Raw genomic sequence first — 19845 nt, 5'->3', positions numbered from 1 at the left:
GCCCCTTCCTCACTCTGTGACCTCCCAGGACTTCCCTGGGAGCCCTCCCTTCCGAGCTATTCCGCCCAGTACCTGCATCTTTCCCTGCTACTCTCGTTGCTCCCGGGAAGTGACGGGACCCTTCTCTGGCACTCGCCTGGCATGGAGAGCTCAGTGAGTGCTAAGGGAACGAATGAATGAACCAATGAATGAGTGCATGGTTGAGGAGGCTGGGGATGGAAGCAGGAGGGAAACAGAAAGCTGGGATATAGCATATCTGGGCTGATCGCCATCCAGCTGCTCTCCCCACCCCACCCCTGCTTGCGTGAGGACCTGACAGGGCTGGGCCCACCGCGGGTCTCTCCTCCCAGCTAACAGGGGTCAGGGGGCCTGCCCCTCTCCCCACTCCAGGCTGCTACCGCTACAGCTACGTGGGCCAGGGCCAGGTCCTGCGGCTGAAGGGGCCCGACCCCCTGGCCTCCAGCTGCCTGTGGCACCTGCAGGGCCCCGAGGATCTCATGCTCAAACTCCGGCTCGAGTGGATGCTGGCTGACTGCCGGGACCGGCTGGCCATGTATGATGTGGCTGGGCCCCTCGAGAGGAGGCTTATCACCTCGTGAGTCCCTGGGAGGGCAGTGGGGGGAAGGTTGGGAAGGGGGTGACGGTGTGGGGTCAAAGCCACACCCAGTGTTCTGAGACAAGGGGCTGTGTGACCCCAGGCCCTGGTATTTGGTATCCGGGAGACAGGCCAGCCCAGAGGGAGATGGTGAGGGGAGACTGGAAATGGCTATGTGCTGTGAGCAATCCCCTTCCCCTCCCCCAGCCTCAGTTTCCCCATTTGTAACAAAACAGGTGTGCTAGATGACCCCTAAGGTCAGCTCTGGGAGGCGACGTGATCTTGTTAGAATGCTCCAGAGTCTGGCAGCCCCAGACTTCCAACCATACTCTACTGCTTTCTAGCAGTGTGCCCTAAGCCAAGTTACTTTGCCTCTCTGCACCTCAGTTTCCTCACCTGTAAAATGGGTGCACAGCCATGCCTACCTTGCAGGGTTATTGTGAGGAGTTAAATCAGACCTGCTGGGCCAGGCTCCTCACACATAGTAATGCTGTCCATTATTACTATACATTAAATGTATCCATTAAACATTCAGTAACTGCTATCCATTACTACTATCATTCTATATAGTCGAGTTGGGGCTGGGTCGCGAAGGGCATGGAATGCCAGGAGCAATCTGAACTTTAATACTTGCTAAGTGAGGAACTAACAGAAAGTTCTTGAGCAGAGGAGAAGGGCTTTAGGATATGACATGGAATGCAGAAGGCGGGCAGGTGGTGGGCCGTGGGGAGACCATGAAGGGGCTGGAAATGGCCTTGGCCTCCAGGAGCCTGATCACACCCCCACGGGGTGGGAGAGGGGCGTAGGTCTGTAGGAGGTCAGGTGAGACCCTGGTGCACCGGGCTGCTGCCTTCTCTGTCTTTCTCAGGCACCCAGCTTTCAGCTTTCGGGATGGGGGTGGGACCTGCATGTTCAGATCAAGGGCAGTCCTGAAGGGCGAGCTGGGTGAAGATTCTCCCTGGCCCCCTCCCCCGGGGCCTCTCTGACTCTCCAGGGTCTGAGGCTGCGGTCTCATCTGCAGCCACCCCCACCCCCGCCCCGCCCTGCCACGTGCTGACCGCAATCTGGCATGTGCGTGTGCGTGGGCTGGGTTCCTGGAGGGCTCTGGGGAGCGCAGAGAAGCTAGACACAGCTCATTTCCAGGCCTGATGAGGGTGGGGACGCTTCAGCCCTTTTCCTGGGGCTTCTCCAAGTGCCCCCTGCAGCCTGCTGTTGCAGAGGGGACCTGACTGCCGGCTCAGCTCTGTCCCTACTCACTGTGGCACCAAGTGGCTCACTCCATCTCAGACCCTTGGAGAAGGTGTAAAATGATGGGTCAGACAAGACTAGGGGGTCCTCAGACTTGCACCCCAGACCATGAAGGGGGAACTTCGGTGGTAATGGGAAGACGGGGGGCGGCGGTGGAGGCTAAGTAAATAAAAGAAATCCCCAATATTAAAAGCAACCATTAAAGGCGACCTCAGGTCCCTCTTAATCCGAATATCTTACCTACCACCTGCTGGAGGAGAGGCGCAGTGGAGGCGGGGAGGGCCTGGTACCGGAGGGTGGACCCCTCCCCTCGCCCTCCACAGTGAGATCAAGCCAGCGGTGGTCGAAGCAGGAGGACGAGGAAGTGGGGACCAGTGCCTGGGCAGGCGGAGGCCAGGGGAAATGCCCCTTCCCAGGACCCTGGGGCACCAGGACCCTCCTGGGGAAATTCCTGGGATTGCTCAGTCTTCCCTCCACAGCAGCCGGGGTTGCCGGGGCTGCTGTGGGTGGTGTTTTTGAGGCTGTGCTTGGATTTCTCGCACTTCGCTGGGTGCCTGCAGTCCCCCGCATGGCCGCCCACTCCCACTGGTCAGGGCCAGAGCCCCAGAGCCGGCACCCGGCCAGGCAGTACCTTGCAGCTGGATGTTAGCGTGCCCCCTGCGGGGGAAGCAGGGTTATTAGCTTTCTGGGAATTGGTCTACCGATTAGCAAGGGCTCCAGAGAATTCTGTCGGAGTCAAGGGGAAGTTTGGCAGAGGTTGGCAAAGAGTGAGGGAGAGGGAAGCCAGGAGCACCCCGCCTGAGATGGGCCGACCATGGGCATGGACACAGCAGGGGTGCCAGGCGCTGTCACAGGCGGTGCCTAGTGTGGGTCTGTCTCTGCTGTGGACCCAGGGTGGGGCCTTGGCACGTTCATGAGCCTGGGTTTCCCCACCTGGAAACCAAGCTGTTGACCTTGACAATCTCTGAAAAGCCTTTTCAGGGCTGACATTCCTCTAAGAGTCTAGAATTCTAAGATACTGCTATTTCCTCTGTGCCTTCCCCATGGCAAGCTCTGGGTAGAATCCTGGGGTGCCCAAGGGATCACCAGATGGCACACCTGTCTTCTCTCTATTCCAGCCCAGAACAGGGCCAGGGGTCAGGTGTGGCCAGCCAGCAGGCATAGTGCCAGTCTGGTCTGCCTGCTGGGCACTCAGGGGTCACAGGGATTCTGAGGGGGTGGAGGGGTGCTATGGGACTGGAATCAGCCATCATAGTCGAATTGTAAGCTCCAGAAGTCTGGGTAACCTCTTGGCTTCTCTCCCCTGAGGAGCTGGCCTGACCCTTACAGGGCCTCCAGTCAGCCCCCTGGGCCAGAGACGGTCAGACACCTGCCTGAGGACACACAGCGGACTAACCGAAGACCCAGATATATAGGCTGCCAGTCCCTCCTCCTCTGCTCCTCCCGGAAACCCGCTGCCCTCCCTGATGCCTGTCTCAGACCCCGCCACCCCCCTCGCCACCTTTCTCTGTCCCACCAGTGTCTATGGCTGCAGTCGCCAGGAGCCCGTGGTGGAGGTCCTGGCATCGGGCGCCATCATGGCGGTGGTCTGGAAGAAGGGCCTGCACAGCTACTATGACCCCTTCGTGCTCTCCGTGCAGCCCGTGGCCTTCCAGGGTGAGGGGTCAGGGGTCCCTAGGGGATGGGAGGGGCACAGTGGCAGAAGCCAGGGGTGCTCCTCGGGCTTGCCTTCACCCTCTTTGCTCTGGTTGGGGATGGGATGGGGGAGGGAAGGTTCTGGAAGCGCCTCTGCTCTCCAACCTCACCCCCACCCGTGGACCCCCTTTATCTCTCTCTATTCTCGCTCCATTTCCCCCACCTTCTCCCTCACCCCCTCCCCTGCCCCTCTCTCCCTCCCTCACTCATCACCCCTCATTCTCTCTCCTGCCCTCTTTCTGATTCTCTTTCCTGAGTTTACTGTCTGTCTTCCCTCCTCTCTCTGTCCTCCCCTGCCCCTCTTCCCTCTGCACCCACCCTGGCTGAGCCCTGGAGCGTGGGGTCCGCCAGACAACCCTCTCACACCAAAGGTCAGCCACACAGTCGTCCCTGGAGATGGTGTAGGATGCTCAGGGGAGGGCGGTTCACAGCATTCCTTGGGAAAGGGTCCCCCAGGCTGCCCCACTGAGACTTCCCCACTCTCCTCCTGCTTCCGGATTCCCCCTCCTCCACCGCCTTTCTCAGGAAGAGCACGTCCCACCCTTCACACCCGATGGCTGGCTGTCCTGGGCTGTCCTGGGCTCAGTGGAAGGGAGGGTTACAAACAGGAGCTACACAAAGAGCCTCTCCCCGCCTCTGCCGTCAGTCTACCTCTTCCCACCGGCTTTCCCCTCCCTCCCCTGGTGTCCACCCCATTGGTCTCCTGCTAGTGACCCAGGTCCACAGGTGACCCCCCCTGGGAGTCCCTGGAGCTAAAGAGGTGCCAGAGCTGCCCGTTCTCATAGGCGTCTCTGACATAGCTCTACGGGGAGGGAATGGGGGGCTTTAGGGCCCCTGACTTCCATAGAAGGTGTTGTGGTAGCTGGGAACACACCTGCTCCCCATGCCTCGCCCTCTCACTGTGTGACCTCAGCCAAGCTGCTCCTCTTCCCCAAACCTCATCTTTGAAAAGGGGAACGAGTCTCCCTCCCCAACCCCCGTAACTGTGAGGCTGGCGCAGCAGTGAACACATTCAGTAAACCGTGAAGGGTTGCACAGCTGATGTCAGTAGTGAACATTTATTGAGCACTTACTACATACCACGTCTGTTTAATCCACTCAACTACCCTATGAGGTATGTACTATTATTGTCCCTGTTTCACAGATGAGGAAACTGAGGCCCAAGGTCACACATTCACACTCAGTCATCAGGCTGTACTGTTTAGTTGTAGTAGGGGGCGTGGGCTTCAGCTGCCCCCCACCTGCTGGCAGGTGCAGCGGGGTGGGTCCAAGGCACCCTGTGTAACTTCTGTTCTCCGGGCCAAGCCTGTGAGGTGAATCTGACCCTGGAGGGCCGGCTGGAGCTGCAGGGCGTCCTCAGCACGCCATACTTCCCCAGCTACTACTCACCCAGCACCCACTGCTCCTGGCACCTCACGGTGAGCCCACCTACCCTCTTCCCAGAGCACCCTGTAGACCTCCGGGGATCCCAGCTGGGAGGGGAGCACTGTCCTGCCTCTGCTGAAGCACCCACAGGCTGAGCTCTGGGTACCACTCCTTCCAGGGTGGGTGGGATGGCTCTGTTGCCATGGCGATGCCTGTTTGCTGAGTGACTGACAGACCTCAGCCCCAGCTGGCACTCTGTGTTGGCAGGCCTCTTCCCCGCTTTGTTGTCCTGGGGGGTGGGACCACCGCCTGGCCGCAGCCCATGGGCCACCTGGTGACTAGCTCCTCTGTCCCAGGTGCCCTCCCTGGACTACGGCTTGGCCCTCTGGTTTGATGCTTACACTCTGCGGAGGCAGAAATACGACGTGCCGTGCACCCAGGGCCAGTGGACCATCCAGAACCGGAGGTACCCGCCCGGAACCCCCTTCCTGTCCCTGCAGGTAACCCCCCTTGGGAGCCCAAGTCCGGGACCTCAGAGGGGCATCATGAGAAGAGAGCAGAGGTCAGGCCTGTTGCCTCACCCTTGACCCAGTCCCTGTCCCGGCCCCCAACCCGGGCCTCAGCCTCCCCTCCTGCCACCCAGAAGTCTCAGGCACACATTTGTCATCAGCCGCCTTAGATGTTGATCCTAGTTAGAGTGAAATGGTTTCACTTCCTTGGGTGCTGTCACCCCAAATCCTTAAATGAGATGATGCAGAGCCACAGGACTCAGCAGTGCTAGGGTGCCTTTCCCTAAACCCACCCAAGTGCAAATGGAGGCATCTCTTGCCTGCTCCCTGCTGTTGGCCAAATTCAAGCGGCTTCCCGACTGTGAAGCTGCAGAGCCGGTGTCCATGCCGCTTTTGCTAACCTGACCACTTCCCAGGGCCACCCTGCATCACCCGTGCCCCCTGTGGGGCGCCAGCCCTTGCTATCTGTCCTGCCCTTGGCCCCCCGGTGACAAAGTTCCTGAGGAAGAATTGAGTCCCTTGGGGAGGTGGGCAGGACACAGCGTGCCCAGGCCATCCTCTGGTCAGCGTGCCTGCATTTTGATCAGTAGGATGAAGGCTGGGAAATGCCCACTGCGGCTGGCACTCTGCGGGCCACTGGTGGTCCTGACGGCTGCAAAGGAGTCGGGTGGGCAGGGAAGCAGGGAATGGAGGCAGTGCAGACGAGCTTTCCCTGGTCTGGGGAGTGAAGGAGAGAACTAGGGCATTCAAGGGAGGGGATATTTACAATGGGAGGGGCTCTGTGTCTAAATGCTGTGGGGGAGCGTCCCTTAGAGGCAGAGAGGATGGGTCAGGCACAGGGGATAACGGGGCGGGAGGGGAGTGGGAGGCATGGAGGGAAAGCAGGACACCCTCCCATGGCTCCATTTTTGCAGGGGGGCAGAGGCTTGGGGAGAGAGAAGGGATCTCAAAGTAGCCTTGCAAAACTGGGGAGACCCCTCCCCACCTGCAGTCCAGAGATGCTGAAGAGAAGATTCTACATCTAGTAGCAGATTGGGCCTCTGCTCGCCTTCCAACCCTGAGATCCTAGGGGTCTAACAGAGGCTGGGATTCTAATACGCAAGGTTCTTGATTTCTTGGTTTCACAGATTTTGAGTATCCAAGATTCCAATACACTAAAATTGGAAAGTTCTAGGACTCTGGAATTCTTGGATTCTGGGGTTGGTGTCCACGTTCACCAATGCTTGTATTTTTTTTTTTTTATAAATTTATTTATTTGTCTTTTATTTGTGGCTGCGTTGGGTCTTTGTCGCTGCGCGCGGGCTTTTCTGTAGTTGCAGCGAGTGGGGGCTACTCTTCGTGGCGGTGCACGGGCGTCTCATTGGGTGGCTTCTCTTGTTGCAGAGCACGGACTCTAGGCTTGCGGGCTTCAGTAGTTGTGGCACTCGGGCTCAGTAGTTGTGGCGCACGGGCTTAGCTGCTCCGTGGCATGTTGGGATCTTCCCGGACCAGGGCTCGAACCCGTGTCCCCTGCATTGGCAGGCAGATTCTTAACCACTGCGCCACCAGGGAAGCCCAACGCTTGTATTTTGCTTATCGGTTGATCCTTTTGAAAAGCATCAGCCAGACGAAAGGGGACAGGGATTGATGATGCTCGTCGACTCGTCATCATCCTTTCCAGGGATTTTGCAATTTCTCAGGGACCATGATTAAAAGGAAAAAGAAGACATGCTGAGGGTGTGAGTTCAGGCCTGTGCCGTTTGGGGGTGATGTCAAGTGCTGTGACTCTGCCCCGGTGCCTTTTGGAGAGCAGAAGGCATCTTGTTCCACGGGTCCCAGCATGTGGGTGGCATTTCTGGGCTTGGCTGCCTTGATCCTCTGTGGTGCTCCCTCAGGGCCCCTCCCCACCTGCCTGGGGGCTGCGCAGACTGAGGATGGCTGGGCTCACCCCCCAGTGTCAGGAGCCCAGAGTGACCCTGAGAGTGGTCCTTGATTCACGGTTCTCCACATGATGATAACGTTTTTTCCCGCCACCCTCTCAACCCCAGAGCTGAATCTGATATCTCGACGAGGGGCTAGGAAGGGGTGAGAAGGGCCTGGGTCTGATGCTCCCACACTTACCCCCCACCGCCATGGCTATTCCATTAGCTGGGAGCCGGGCTCTGGCACCAGGCGCCCCATTCCACCTGCTTGGTGCTCAGCACAGGGCATCAGTTCATGGCCCGACAGCCTGTGATGTCAGAGGCATCAACATTCCATTTCCCAGAGAAGGGAATCGAGGCTCAGTGGGATTAAGTAGTACCCAGATGGGTCCGCAGTCAGGGCCTCTCTCCCATGCCCACCACTAGCCATGAACAGCAGGACACACGGTGGTCCACAACGTGCTCCCCTGCAGGGCCTTCTTCCTGCCTCCCTGACGTAGCCGGGAGGGTCGGGCAGAGGTGTGGGCACTGGGTGCTGGGACTTCATGAGCTACCCTTGGGTTTCAGGTGTGGACCGCAGATGGGGAGAGTCTTCATCAGAAGGAATGATAGTGCGAGGGTGAAATTTCAGGCACTGTGACAGAGTCTATCGGGGTTGGAGGGGTCTCACCCTCCCCACTGTCTCAAAGCACCGTTGAGCTATAGAAAGTGGACTGGGCTGATAATCGAGCCCTACCCTCACCCATTGTACAGGTGGGAAAACTGAGGTCTAGGGAGGACTAAAGACTTGGCTTCTTGTCCTTGTCTTTTTGCACTTTTGAAGTGGTGGCGAGGGACCAGGGTGCAGCTGGGTGGCGGGTGGGGTGAGAGGGTGAGGCCTGACAAGGCCCGGCACTCCCACCCCCTCCTCTCTCTTCTCAAGCCTCCCCCACCTGCTGGGGGGTTGAAGATGTGCTTGTGGGAGTCTGGTTAGCTGGTTTCTGCATGTAACTCTGGGTACACCCCCTTCCTCATCTGTAAAACAAGGGGGTTAGGCCTGCCCAGGGTCCAGGGCCCCAACTTTTTATTATTTACCCATCTGAAAGATGTCTTCCAATAAGTTGTGTTTATTAGCTCCTAATGAAATGTCATTCCAAGTTGGGCTGGAGAGGTGGAAAGAGCTTAGCTGTTGAAATGAGACACAGCAGTGTTCAAACCCTGGCTCCTCTTCTTCTATTCAGCAAGGACTCACCCCTCTCAGCCTCAGCTAACTCATCTGGAAAGTGGGCATGAAGCAGGTCCCCATCCAGGGAGGAGTAAATGAGATCGTGGGTGGAGGACGCCGGCTCCTGCAGGCCGGGATAGGCAGGAGCTCCAGAAGGCACCGGCCATGAGTTCGTAAGTGGCTCTGGACTCTGCACCAGGCAGGCCCAGAGCTCAGGTGCCGTTTCCTTCATCCTCAGCAACGTGGTGAGGAAGCAGGCCCCGCACTGCCTCCTTCATAGACCGATGAGGGACTGAGGCACAGAGAGGCAAAGGCATTCACACAAAGTCACCCAGCTCGTGACTAGAGAAACCAGAGTTGAGCTAGGCAGTGTGATCCAGAGCGTGTGTGGCGGCGTGCGGGCCTGTGTGCGCACGTCCACGCACATACGCGTGCTCATCTGTGTGCTCACGCTCAAGCAGAATCTTCCTGCAGAGCCTCCGAGCAGCTGTGCCGGCTGTTCCCTCCCTTGGCCAAGCCATCCCGACTAACGCACTGGCATCCTGCTGAGGGGACAGACAGCTTCTGGGGTTCTCCTCTCGCCAGCTCCGAGAGCAGCCTGGGAAGTCCCATCCCTGTCTTCTCAGACCTTCGTTAAGGGTCCGGGGTCCCCCGGTGGGGACTCGTGGCCCCCTGGCCCCAGGCTCCTGCCCGTGTCTGAGTGTGGAAGGGAAGGCAGAGGTGTACCTCCAGACTGTAAGCACCGGACAAACCGTTTCCTCTAGTTCTCATCTTTTTTGATAACCATCAGCCTATGTAGTTGCTGGGAAATTCTTTGAATAAGCATTTGTTGGAAAATCTGCTTGTGTGGGTGGCAAAGACACAAGAGGTCTGGGGAAGGGTGTAGATTTCCAGGCACAGGATTTGTAGGGGGGGGGAGGCACAGTCCTGGGGCCCAGAATGGCCATTGACGAGGAGCGACAGAGGGTGGGTGTGGGGAGAGGGTGTCTCAGCCCTCAGGTGCCAGCACAGTGATGAGGAGAGGCTGGCCCGGGTTCCCTCCACGGACGGGGCATCCTTGGGCACGTCACCTCACTCCCCTGAGCCTTTTCTGCCTTCCCCCCACCTCCCTGTTTTCTCCCCAGTTTCTCCCCAGCAGAGGCCTCATGCCCTTTGAGTGGCCTGGGGGCGTGGGAGGGAGCTGACCTGTGAAATCCGGCTACCAGCTGCTGGGTTTCGCGGAATCCACTCTGGCTGGGAGTCAGTGCGGCACAGGGTTCCCCCTTTCCGGGAACCTGCCTCCTGCCAGCTTCCTCCCCTGTGATGTCACTTTTCTTGTGATCAGCCCAACCATTTCCACTTCACCGATGGGGACAGGCAGAGCCACTGGCTCCTCAGGCCTGCTGGAGCCCCTCAGGCCCGGCCTGGCTATGGGGCGGCCCTTCTGCTCCTTTGATCCCCTGGGCGGCCACAGAGGCTCCTCGGGCACTGCCGGGTGCTGGCGATGAGGACGGAGGAGCTCCAGCTGCTGCCCTTGGTGAGCTCACAGCCCTACGATAGCAGCTGGTTTTCAAAGAAATCATTTCTCACACAGGCCATAAAACATCCTACAAGGGAGCTATCACCCCATCTTACAGACGTGAAAATGGGAGCTTGCTGAGGTTGAGCCAGATGCCCAAGGTCACACAGCTGGTTCATGTGGCAGAGCCCAGCCTCAGCCTCAGCTCTGCAGCTTCAGGTCCACCACTCTGGCCACCAAGTGAGACTGCTGTCCTCCCTTTTTTAGTGCTTGCCTTCGCTGACTGTCTTTCCCATTTAACCTGTCTTTAGGGAAGGCAATGAATGTATGTGTGTATCCATCCATCTATCCTTCCATCCATCCTTCAATCCTTCCTTCCATCCATCTATCCATCCATCTACCCATCCATTTATCCATCCATCAATACACCAACCCACCCTTCCTTCCTTCTATCCATCCATCCATCCATCTACCATCCAATCTTTCTTGAACTCCTCCATGTGTAGAGTTGCTGACATGCAAGGTTGACCGGATCCCTGCTTACTTGTCTAGGTGAGGCAAGAAGGAAAATTCTCCAAATCCAGAAAAGTGAGAAAACAAGGCAGGCCCTGGTGCAAAAATGTGCCTTCAGACCCCCAGCACTTAGTAGCTGAGATGAGACGTGGACTCCACAGCTTTCAGACTTCTGGTGCTCCTTGGAGAGGGTTTGTGGGGAGGGGCCAGCATTTGGTGGATGGGGAGGGACTGGAGAGCCAGAGGACGCAAACCCTCATGCAGAAGGCACTGCGGCAAGAACCAGAAACGATGACGTGCAAAGGGGCCAGGCCAGTGCGTAGTTCCTTGAAGCAGGCTGCGTGGGGGAGAGGGAGGGAGGGAGGGAGGGACCTGGTTAGCTGGGCCACACGTGCCCTGCCTAATTGCGGCAGCCTCTGATCACTTCCAGCCAGTGTTTCTAGGGCTTATTTTTCAGAAGCAAGAATCTAAGATGTTATGTGAAATTAGCTGGCAACTACATTTGAAAAAAAGTTTTTAATACTGCATAGGCTAAATAGATCATCTTTAGGCTGAGTGATTCAGCCTGAGTTGCCAGATTACAGCCTCTGCCTTGAATTCTTCTCTGGCTCCTGATAACGAAGAGCCTTGCCCCAGGAATTCTGCCACCTCCTGTCTGCCTGAGGCCTCCAGGGTGAGAACTAAATGCTGCCCAGGCTGAGCAGGTTCTTGAGTACCAGGCTGAGCCACAAGCTGATCCTGGAATCCTCTCTTGGATGCCAGTAGAGAAATGTCCTATCGGCAGACGCTGGTGCCTTAGAGCCTCTGGCCAAGGCTTGAGGTGACCAGGCAGCCCTCAAATTCTTATAAACTGAAACATTCCACTGCCCTCCAACCCGGCTCTGGTTCCTTCCCTGTCTCTCCACAGTCTCCCGTGACCGTCTGGGGACACTGCCCCAGGCCCCTGAACCTTAAGCATGTTCAGGAATGCACCTGATTCCTCATTTCCCCCTGCCCGGTATTTCCCAGCCCCCAGATCCCCTGTCCACTCCCCAGGGCAATTCTCTGGGGATAGTAATCCATGATAGCATTTGTTTATCTACTTTAAAAACAAACCACAACCCCCCCCCCCACCCGCCCCCCGTGCTTCCTTAGTTTTAAAAGGATAAGGACGAGGCTTGTTCAGGAGCGCCCCCTGGTGGCACCTCATCCCGCTCTGGTCCCCCTGGGCTGCAGAGCAGTGGTTCTCAAAATTTTCCATCTCAGAACCCCTCTATATTCTTTAAAATTACGGAGCGCCCCAGAGAGTTTTATGCCTTGTATAAAAACTATATTTGTAACCTATCTTTACAGTATGAGAAATGAAAACTGAGAACATTTAAAAATATTTATCAGTTCATTTAAAATAATAAGAAACCCATTACATTTTAACATAAAGGCCATATTTTACGAAAAATTAATTATATTTTCCAAAACTAAAAACATTTGGTGAGGAATAATATCACTGTTTTACATTTTTGCAACTTTCTTTACTAATTGGATTAGTAGACCACAACTGAATCCCCACACCTGCTTCCGCATTCAATGGGTTACACATCACATAGTCTCTGGAAAATTCCACTCTATCTTGTGTGAGAAGAGAATGAAAAAGACAAATGATACCTGAGAATTATTATAAAAATAATTTTTACTTTGGACCCCAAGGGGTCCCCAGACCATACTTCGAGAACTGTTTCTTGGTATGGGGGCAAGAATATGGTCACTGCAGGCAAACAGTATGGGGAAACTAAACCTCAGGCCAGGTCTGAGGGGGGTCATGGGGACATGAGGGCTCAGCCCCTAGAGCTCATGTGGCAGGGAGGGTCAGGGTGCACCTCCCCACAGTGGAGGCTGGGTGGAGCCTCCTGGGTCCTGAGGAGGCTGGATTCTCGTCCAGCTCAGCACTTCCCTTCCTGAGCCTCATCTGCAGAGCGGGAGGAGAACAATTCCTCCTCACAGGGTGGAGTTGCTATGAGGACCTCAAAATCCCCATGCAATGAGGCCTCCAACTATTATTGACCTATTAAATGCTTGCTGTGTTCTGGAAGTTCTGAGGAAGCCTCTGGCCCCTGGGAATTAGGGGACCAGCTCTGTGGGCTGCTGCATCTGCTGCGGGATGTTCCCATCATGCTTTGGGGCACTCCCACTTGCTCTCTTGACTTCCTCCTACCTTCTCTGCCGGGGGCATTTTCACCTCTCTCTGCAGACCTTTCCACCCGTGTTCTGGGTGTTTCCCTCACCTGTAAAGGCATTCCTGCTTGCTCTGTGAGGATACTCCCTTCCCTGTGGGAGGCATTCCTGGGAGCTGATGGGGCCGACCCATCTGTTCTGTTGAGGGTGTCCCGCCTGGGAAGGCAGGGAACCCCAGGCTGCTCTCTGGGGAGGGTCCCGCTGCTTGGGGGGCGTGGCTGCGCCTGCTCCATGAAAGCATGGCCTCTTGCTCTGTAAGGCCAGGTGTGCCCAGGCACTGTGCGGATGAGCCCCGTGCCCCTCACCCTGGAGTCGGGAGGATTCTTACCTGCTCTCTGCGGGGAATTTCACCTGCTCTGTGGGAACAAGAGCATCATTGGTGGGGACTGGGGGGGGTCCAACAGGGATGTGAGTGTGCGCCCACAGTTGGGGGATGGTCCCACCCGAGTGTGGCCATGCACGGAGAAGGTGCTGCCCGTCAGCATGGCACTGCGGACCCTGGGAGCGGGACTGGTGCCTCCCTCAGGCCCAGAGGGTCACAGGGAAGCCACCAGGGCTGTGGAGGCTTCTCAGTGGGAGCGAAAGGCCTGAATGGGGAGCGAGGCTGCCTTCTCACACCACACCGAGCACAGGAGGAACATCCCTTCCTCTCTATGGAGAGTAGACCCGTCAAGGACTATTGCTTCCACTGACACGTTGGAGCCTTTTGTCAGATGTCAGGTCAACAGAGGTGATAATTTCCCTTGTTTTACAAGGGAGGAAAGTGAGGCTCAGAGAAGAACTCTGACTTGCTAGACTCTTACAGCTCCTAGGTGACTGGAGCTAGAATCCAGATGTTAAATTTTATCCTGCAGGCAATGGGGAGCCATTGAAGGTTTTTGAGCAGGGGAGTGACATAGCCAGGCTGCTTTCTAGATGACTCTGGGGGTGAGTGGCCACCCAAGGGAGAAATCAAGACAGAGGAGGTGAGGGTGGGCTGGGGTTGTGGCTCCCCCTTCCTTTCCGACTGCCCTGTCCTTGCCTTGTCTGTACACGGGGACCCAGGCTGTCCCTCACCTTAGACCAGACCGTGTGGCCCTGAGTCTGTCTCTGGTCACCCCCAGGCTGTGTGGCCTGCGCACCCTGCAGCCCTACGCCGAGAGGATCCCTGTGGTGGCCACCGCTGGCATCACCATCAACTTCACGTCCCAGATCTCCCTCACCGGGCCCGGCGTGCAGGTGCACTACGGCTTGTACAACCAGTCAGATCGTGAGTGTGGCAGGCTGGGGATTGGGGCGGGGACCCCCTAAGCCCCCGCAGCTTCTCTCTGCCTCTTAGCTGTCCCTGGAAGCACCAAGAGGCTGGTCAAAAGGAGTGTGTGTGTGTGCATGCGCGTGCGCATGTGTGCACGAACATATGCAGCTTTGTGTGTGCTCACGTGTGCAAGGCAGTCATACGTGTTCATGAGGTATATACACTCATACATACCCGAGTGTGTGCTGCGTGCATGAGCCCGGACACGTATGCCCACATGGACCATGTACTCAGGCGTGTGGGTACACACGTGAGCACACGGGTGCCTCGTATCTGCACGTGTTTCCATGATGACGCGTGTCCTAATGGCTCCTTCCCTGTCCAGCCTGCCCTGGAGAGTTCCTCTGCTCTGTGAATGGACTCTGTGTGCCCGCCTGCGACGGGGTCAAAGACTGCCCCAACGGCCTGGATGAGAGAAACTGCGGTGAGCAGCCCGCCCACCCCGTCGCTCCTCTCTCCTCACCTCTGTGCTGGGCTGAGCCCACCCTTTCGAAACCCGCCCCCCACAGGCAGCTCCCATTAGCAGTGTCCAGGAAGTAAGGCTCCCTCGCTGTGCTGAGATGGCATGGTGGAAGCACAGCGTGAGGGCCACCCAGTGGGGCAGTGACAGGGACAAGCTGGGACCCAGGTGTCCTGACTCCCAGCTCAGGGCTTCTCCCCACCAGGCCATCACCCCCAGCCTTCTGCCAGGACAGCTGTCCAAGAAAGAACAGAGCAGATGAGGGAGTGTAGGACCAGAAGGGGGAAGGCTGTCAAGCAGAGCCCAGCAGACCCAGGTTGGCCAAGGAGAGGATCCTTTATCTGCCTCCTTTGAGTGGGGTCCTCCACTGCAGGGGTTCAGACTGGAGCTGCCAGCTCTTCCTGGGGTGTGCTCACACTGCCCAGCCCCGGCAGAAGGGGCTCAGGGTCCTGATGGTCCCCAAGCCAGGGCTCTCTCGGATTAATACCTCTGCCTCTGAATCCTGGCTTCTGGCCCCCAGAGTCACCATCAGTACAGCCTGTTCCAGTCTGATCTCCCCAGACCACCTGCATCCCATCAAAGTTTTACATATGTGGGGAGAGAAGCGGGAGGGAAGGGGGATGTGCCTGCCTCTGAGCTGATCCTGCCTTCGTACTTGTGAAGGTGCCTCATATTTGGAACCAGAACATCTGGTTTCAAGTTCTGGCTCAGCCAGGTGACCTTGGAAAAGTCACTTCATTTCTGTTTCCACCGATGAAATGGAGTATCTCACAGGGTTGCAGTGACACTCAGGTGTAAAGTAGCTGAGAAAGAGATTTGTGATCATGACATGAGATACAATGCACAGTCACAGGCGGCGCAAAGTCCCAGCCTGGTGCCTCTGGCTTCCTCCCACCTGTCCCCTCCCTGTGTCCTCATACAGTTTGCAGAGCCACATTCCAGTGCCAAGAGGACAGCACATGCATCTCACTGTCCAGGGTCTGTGACCGGCAGCCTGACTGTCTCAATGGGAGTGATGAAGAGCAGTGCCAGGAAGGTAGGGCGGGGAATGACCACGTATCTAGAGGGAAACCACAGAATGGGCTCAGCCAGATAGCCCGGCCCTTCTGCATGCTTCTTCCGCAGAGGTTTCTGCCCTCTTGTCCAAATACTTACCAACCCATTTATAAGTATGCCTATATGTCCGTCCGTCCATCCATCCATCCATCCATCCATCCATCCATCCATCCATCCATCCATCCATCCATCCATCCATCCATCTTCTGGTCTCCCCAATCATCTTGTCTGTCCATTGATTCATACATCCACTCACTCACTCATCCATCGGCCTGTCCAACCACCTATCTCCCTATCCACTAAGCCATCAATCTACTCACTTACTGGTTTACCCAACTGCCTCTCTGTATGTCCATTGTTCCATCCTCCATCCATGCATCCATGGATCTCTCTAACTACGTGTTTGTCCATTGGTCCTTACATCCACTCATTTATCCATCCAAATAGCTGCTTGTCAGTTTCTTACCAGACCATCAAGTCACCCATTTGTTGGTCTGCCCAATCTCCTATCTGAGTCTCCAGTGTTTTATCCATTCGTCCATCCATCCATTCATCATCCATCCATCCATCCATCTGACCAACCAGCCTTCACTCACAGACTACCCAGTGATATGCAAGGCAGAGTTGAGAAATGGGAATAAAAGACACCAAAGTGGTCCCTGCCCTCTGGGGATTATCTGATAGTAGAAAAAAAAAAAAATGATGGGTGACTCTCTCTGGCCCAAACCTTCTGGACATCATGTCCAGTAGCATAAGAAGACTGGAGGAGGAGGAGGAGATCAGGCTGAGAAAGCTTCCTAGAAGAGGTAGGCTTTGAATTGGACCTTGAAGAGGGGTAAAATTTAAGTAGCGAAGGAAAGGAGACCAGGCGAAGACTGGTGGAGAAGAAAGCCCTTCGCAGTGAAGGCGGTGAGGAGCTGCTGTGTGGTTGGGCGGGGCAGGGCCTGCAGGGCTGCCAGGCTAGGAGGGGAGCTTAGTCTGACGGGAGGGGCATAGCCGCGCTCTTGGGAGCCTCGCTGGGCTGAAAGTGGAGGCGCGGGTCTGCCTTCAGGTACCATACCTGGGGGGAGGCAGAACCTTACGGTCAGAAGCCCAGGTCTGAGAGGTGAGACACTGCCTTCTCTTAACAGACCAGCGTAGGGGGCGAGGGGTGCGGAGGGGACATGGCCTGCCTTTAGGGGACCTTAAAGGAGCCTCAGGGAACCCTTTAGTGCGGTCAAGAGACCCCTCCCCGGTCGCCTCCTGGCCTCTTCCAGGCTCTGTCTTCCCTGGCCTTGTTTTGGAGGCTCCTTTGGGCTCAGGGACCCACCCTCTAAGCCCTGCCCCCACCCCCTCTATCCCAGGGGTGCCTTGCGGGACCTTCACTTTCCAGTGTGAGGACCGCAGTTGTGTGAAGAAGCCCAACCCACAGTGCGACGGGCACCCCGACTGCAAGGACGGCTCGGACGAGCAGTACTGTGGTGAGGCCTGGGGGCTCCGACAGGCTGGGCTGGGCGGCATTCCCCTCCACCTGCTCGGCCCTCCAGCGTGGGAGGGAGGGAGGTGCCCGCCCTGCTGAGCTGGAGGGGGAGCTCACCGTCTGTCCATCTGTCTCTCTACCCCGCCTCTGCCCCCTGGTGTGGGCCCTGCCCGCCTCCCTCCCTCCCTTGCCCTTTCGTTCTCTTTCCCCGTCCCCTTCATGTCGTTCCTCTGCTCTCCCTTCATGCCTCCCCCTTCTCTTTTTCTCTGCGTCTGTTTCTCTGCGGCCTCTCGCCCTCTGTCCATCCCTGCCCCCTCCTCCACCCCTAGACTGTGGCCTCCAGGGCCCCTCGGGCCGCATCGTGGGCGGGGCCGAGTCCTCGGAGGGTGAGTGGCCCTGGCAGGCCAGCCTCCAGGTTCGGGGCCGACACATCTGTGGGGGGGCCCTCATCGCCGACCGCTGGGTGATCACAGCTGCCCACTGCTTCCAGGAGGACAGGTGAGGGGGACGGCACGGGAACGTGGGCCGCGAGAGGTGGGGTAGGGAAGGCTGTGACGGGGTACAGTGTGTCTGAAACCTAAGCAGACAGAGGGGAGGGCGGTGGGAAGCCCCTCAGACCGGCTGTTCCGACACTTGGGTTCGGCCCTGGCTCCACCACGAGCACACTCTGTGCCCCTGGAGAGGCCGCTCGACCTCTCTGTGCTCTACTTTTCATATCTTGCTTTCAGCTGGGTCAGTGATTCATTTATTTACTCATTCATCCATTCAGCGATATTTGTTGTGCTCCTACTATGTGCCAGGGGCTGTGCTAGACACTGGGGTACAGTAGAAAACAGAACTGCCTGACTTGCTCATAGGCCATGAACCCCCCTCCTCCAGGCATGCCTGTCTGTGACCTGGGGCGGGAGAGGTGGGGCAGAGAAGGCCACAAGAAGGGACATCTCACCCTGCCCCACAGACATCTTCCTCATCTCTGTGGTGGGCTGACAGCACCCCCTCTCCACCCCTAGCCTGATGTCTGGTGCCCCAGACCTGCCCCCAGCACGGCCAGTCGCGGACTCTGTCCCCACACCTTCTCCTCCGTCCTGGGTCTACAGGGTCCGAGCCAAAGGCCTGGAGCCACCAGGGCACCCCTCCCCCTTCCCTCACACTCAGCCAGGCCGCAAGCCCTCCCAGTGGTCTGGACGCATCTTCAGCCACTGCCTGTCCACGCTGCCACCATCACCCCTGGGTCACCTCGGCAGCCCAGAGCCCAGCTCCCTTTTGCATCCTCTGCCCAGGTGCCCGGGTGCCCTTCTGGGTGCGGTCTGACTACCCAGCTTCTTTCACTTCATCCCTGGCTCCCCACTGCCCACAGGTAGAGAAAGACCTGGATGCTGACCTGGCCTCCAGGGGTCTGCACAGCCCAGTCTCTGCCAATTCCTCCACACTCAACTCCCTCCCCCTCCTCCTGAGGACCAGCAAGTTTCAGGGCGTTCCCAGCTGCCCCATCTAGAAAGTGCACAGAAAAAAAGGAGAGAATGATCTGCCAGTGCCTGGCACTGTGCTAATTTTTTTACATACACAGTTTTATTGAATTCCCTCAGGAACATATGAGTAGATGATGCTATTCCCATTTTGCAGATGGGGTGACTGAGGCCTAGAGAGGTGCACACACACAACTCGGGAGGGATGACGCTGGAGCTGGAACCCAGGCAGGAGGGCTCCAGGGCCACCACTGAACACCGTACCGCCAGCTGCCTGGCCTTCCAGAGCAGGGCGGGGATGGGTTGGAGGCTGGTGTCCCGGGGGAAAGCTGGCTACCCTAGGAACCTGGGATGGGATCGGGGAGGCGGCCGCTGAGCGAGTCCCCCTCCCTGCCCTCAGCATGGCGTCCCCGGCGCTGTGGACCGTGTTCCTGGGCAAAGTGTGGCAGAGCTCTCGCTGGCCGGGTGAGGTGTCCTTCAAGGTGAGCCGCCTGCTGCTGCACCCGTACCATGAGGAGGACAGCCACGACTATGACGTGGCCCTGCTGCAGCTCGACCACCCCGTGGTGCGCTCGGCCTCCGTGCACCCCGTCTGCCTGCCCGCGCGCTCCCACTTCTTCGAGCCGGGCCTGCACTGCTGGATCACGGGCTGGGGTGCCCTGCGCGAGGGTGGTGAGCTGGACTGCGGGCAGGGGAGATGGGATGGGTCCCCCTCACGCAGCTTCTGAGCCTGGAGGTGAACTGGCAAGGGGCCCTGGGGCTCCACTCCAGAGGTCCACTAATCCTGGGATTAAATTGCGCTGGATTTCATGGAAAAAAACAGCCTTTAACTATGGCCGTGGGCCTCTCCCCTTCCCTTCCTGCCAGAAGGGCATTTAAGGAGAACCAAGGTCATGGAAGGATATCCTAGGGGATATGTGTGGAGTGATGGGGCAGGCCAGGGACCCCACAGCCCGTGGGCAAGATCCAACCCTCTGCTCCTTGGACAGCGGGGGGTGGAGGGGTATGTGTCTGTGTTGGGGGGAGGCTCTTAATTATTAACACCACGTGGAGGTTAGATTTTAGGGGAACATGATTTCATTTAATCCATCCAATAACCCTAGCTATTGGTTATCATGGGCCCCATCTTAAGGATGGGGAAACGGAGGCTCAGAGACATTTAGCTGTGACTCAAAGTCACACAGCCAGAGAGGGTTGGAGCAGAGACTAGAACCCAGGACTATCTGACCCCAGAGCCCCTGCTGTTTGGCTGCTGCCTCTCAGAAACATGAGTTTCTCCCCTTCCCTCCTACACTGACCAGAGCTGGCCATCCCTAGAGGCCACCTCTCAGTTCTGTACGTAACTACAGCCATGCCCTGCACCCTTCGCGGTGG

The 19845-nt window shown here is 57.4% G+C and overlaps 1 protein-coding gene across 2 annotated transcripts in view; it reads left to right on the top strand.

The window, feature by feature from the left end:
• The window catches only part of TMPRSS6 (transmembrane serine protease 6), a 31618-nt gene that overhangs the window by 9969 nt on the left and 1804 nt on the right, over positions 1-19845 (top strand). Inside the window, exons 6-16 of one of the 2 annotated variants that reach the window (XM_068559958.1) lie at positions 391-595; positions 3363-3499; positions 4844-4956; positions 5260-5369; positions 13840-13985; positions 14356-14454; positions 15413-15526; positions 16890-17006; positions 17335-17503; positions 18872-19143; positions 19604-19636. In XM_068559958.1, the coding sequence (XP_068416059.1) occupies positions 391-595; positions 3363-3499; positions 4844-4956; positions 5260-5369; positions 13840-13985; positions 14356-14454; positions 15413-15526; positions 16890-17006; positions 17335-17503; positions 18872-19143; positions 19604-19636 (1515 nt within the window). The remainder of the gene's footprint in view (positions 1-390; positions 596-3362; positions 3500-4843; positions 4957-5259; positions 5370-13839; positions 13986-14355; positions 14455-15412; positions 15527-16889; positions 17007-17334; positions 17504-18871; positions 19144-19603; positions 19637-19845) is intronic. The other variant, XM_068559957.1, reaches the window with a different exon arrangement.

The sequence above is a fragment of the Eschrichtius robustus genome, chromosome 13, assembly GCF_028021215.1.
Source record: "Eschrichtius robustus isolate mEscRob2 chromosome 13, mEscRob2.pri, whole genome shotgun sequence".
In the NCBI taxonomy this organism is placed as follows: Eukaryota; Metazoa; Chordata; class Mammalia; order Artiodactyla; family Eschrichtiidae; genus Eschrichtius; species Eschrichtius robustus.
The sequence above is the reverse complement of the archived record's forward strand: the minus strand, read 5'-3'. Positions and strand labels throughout refer to the sequence as shown.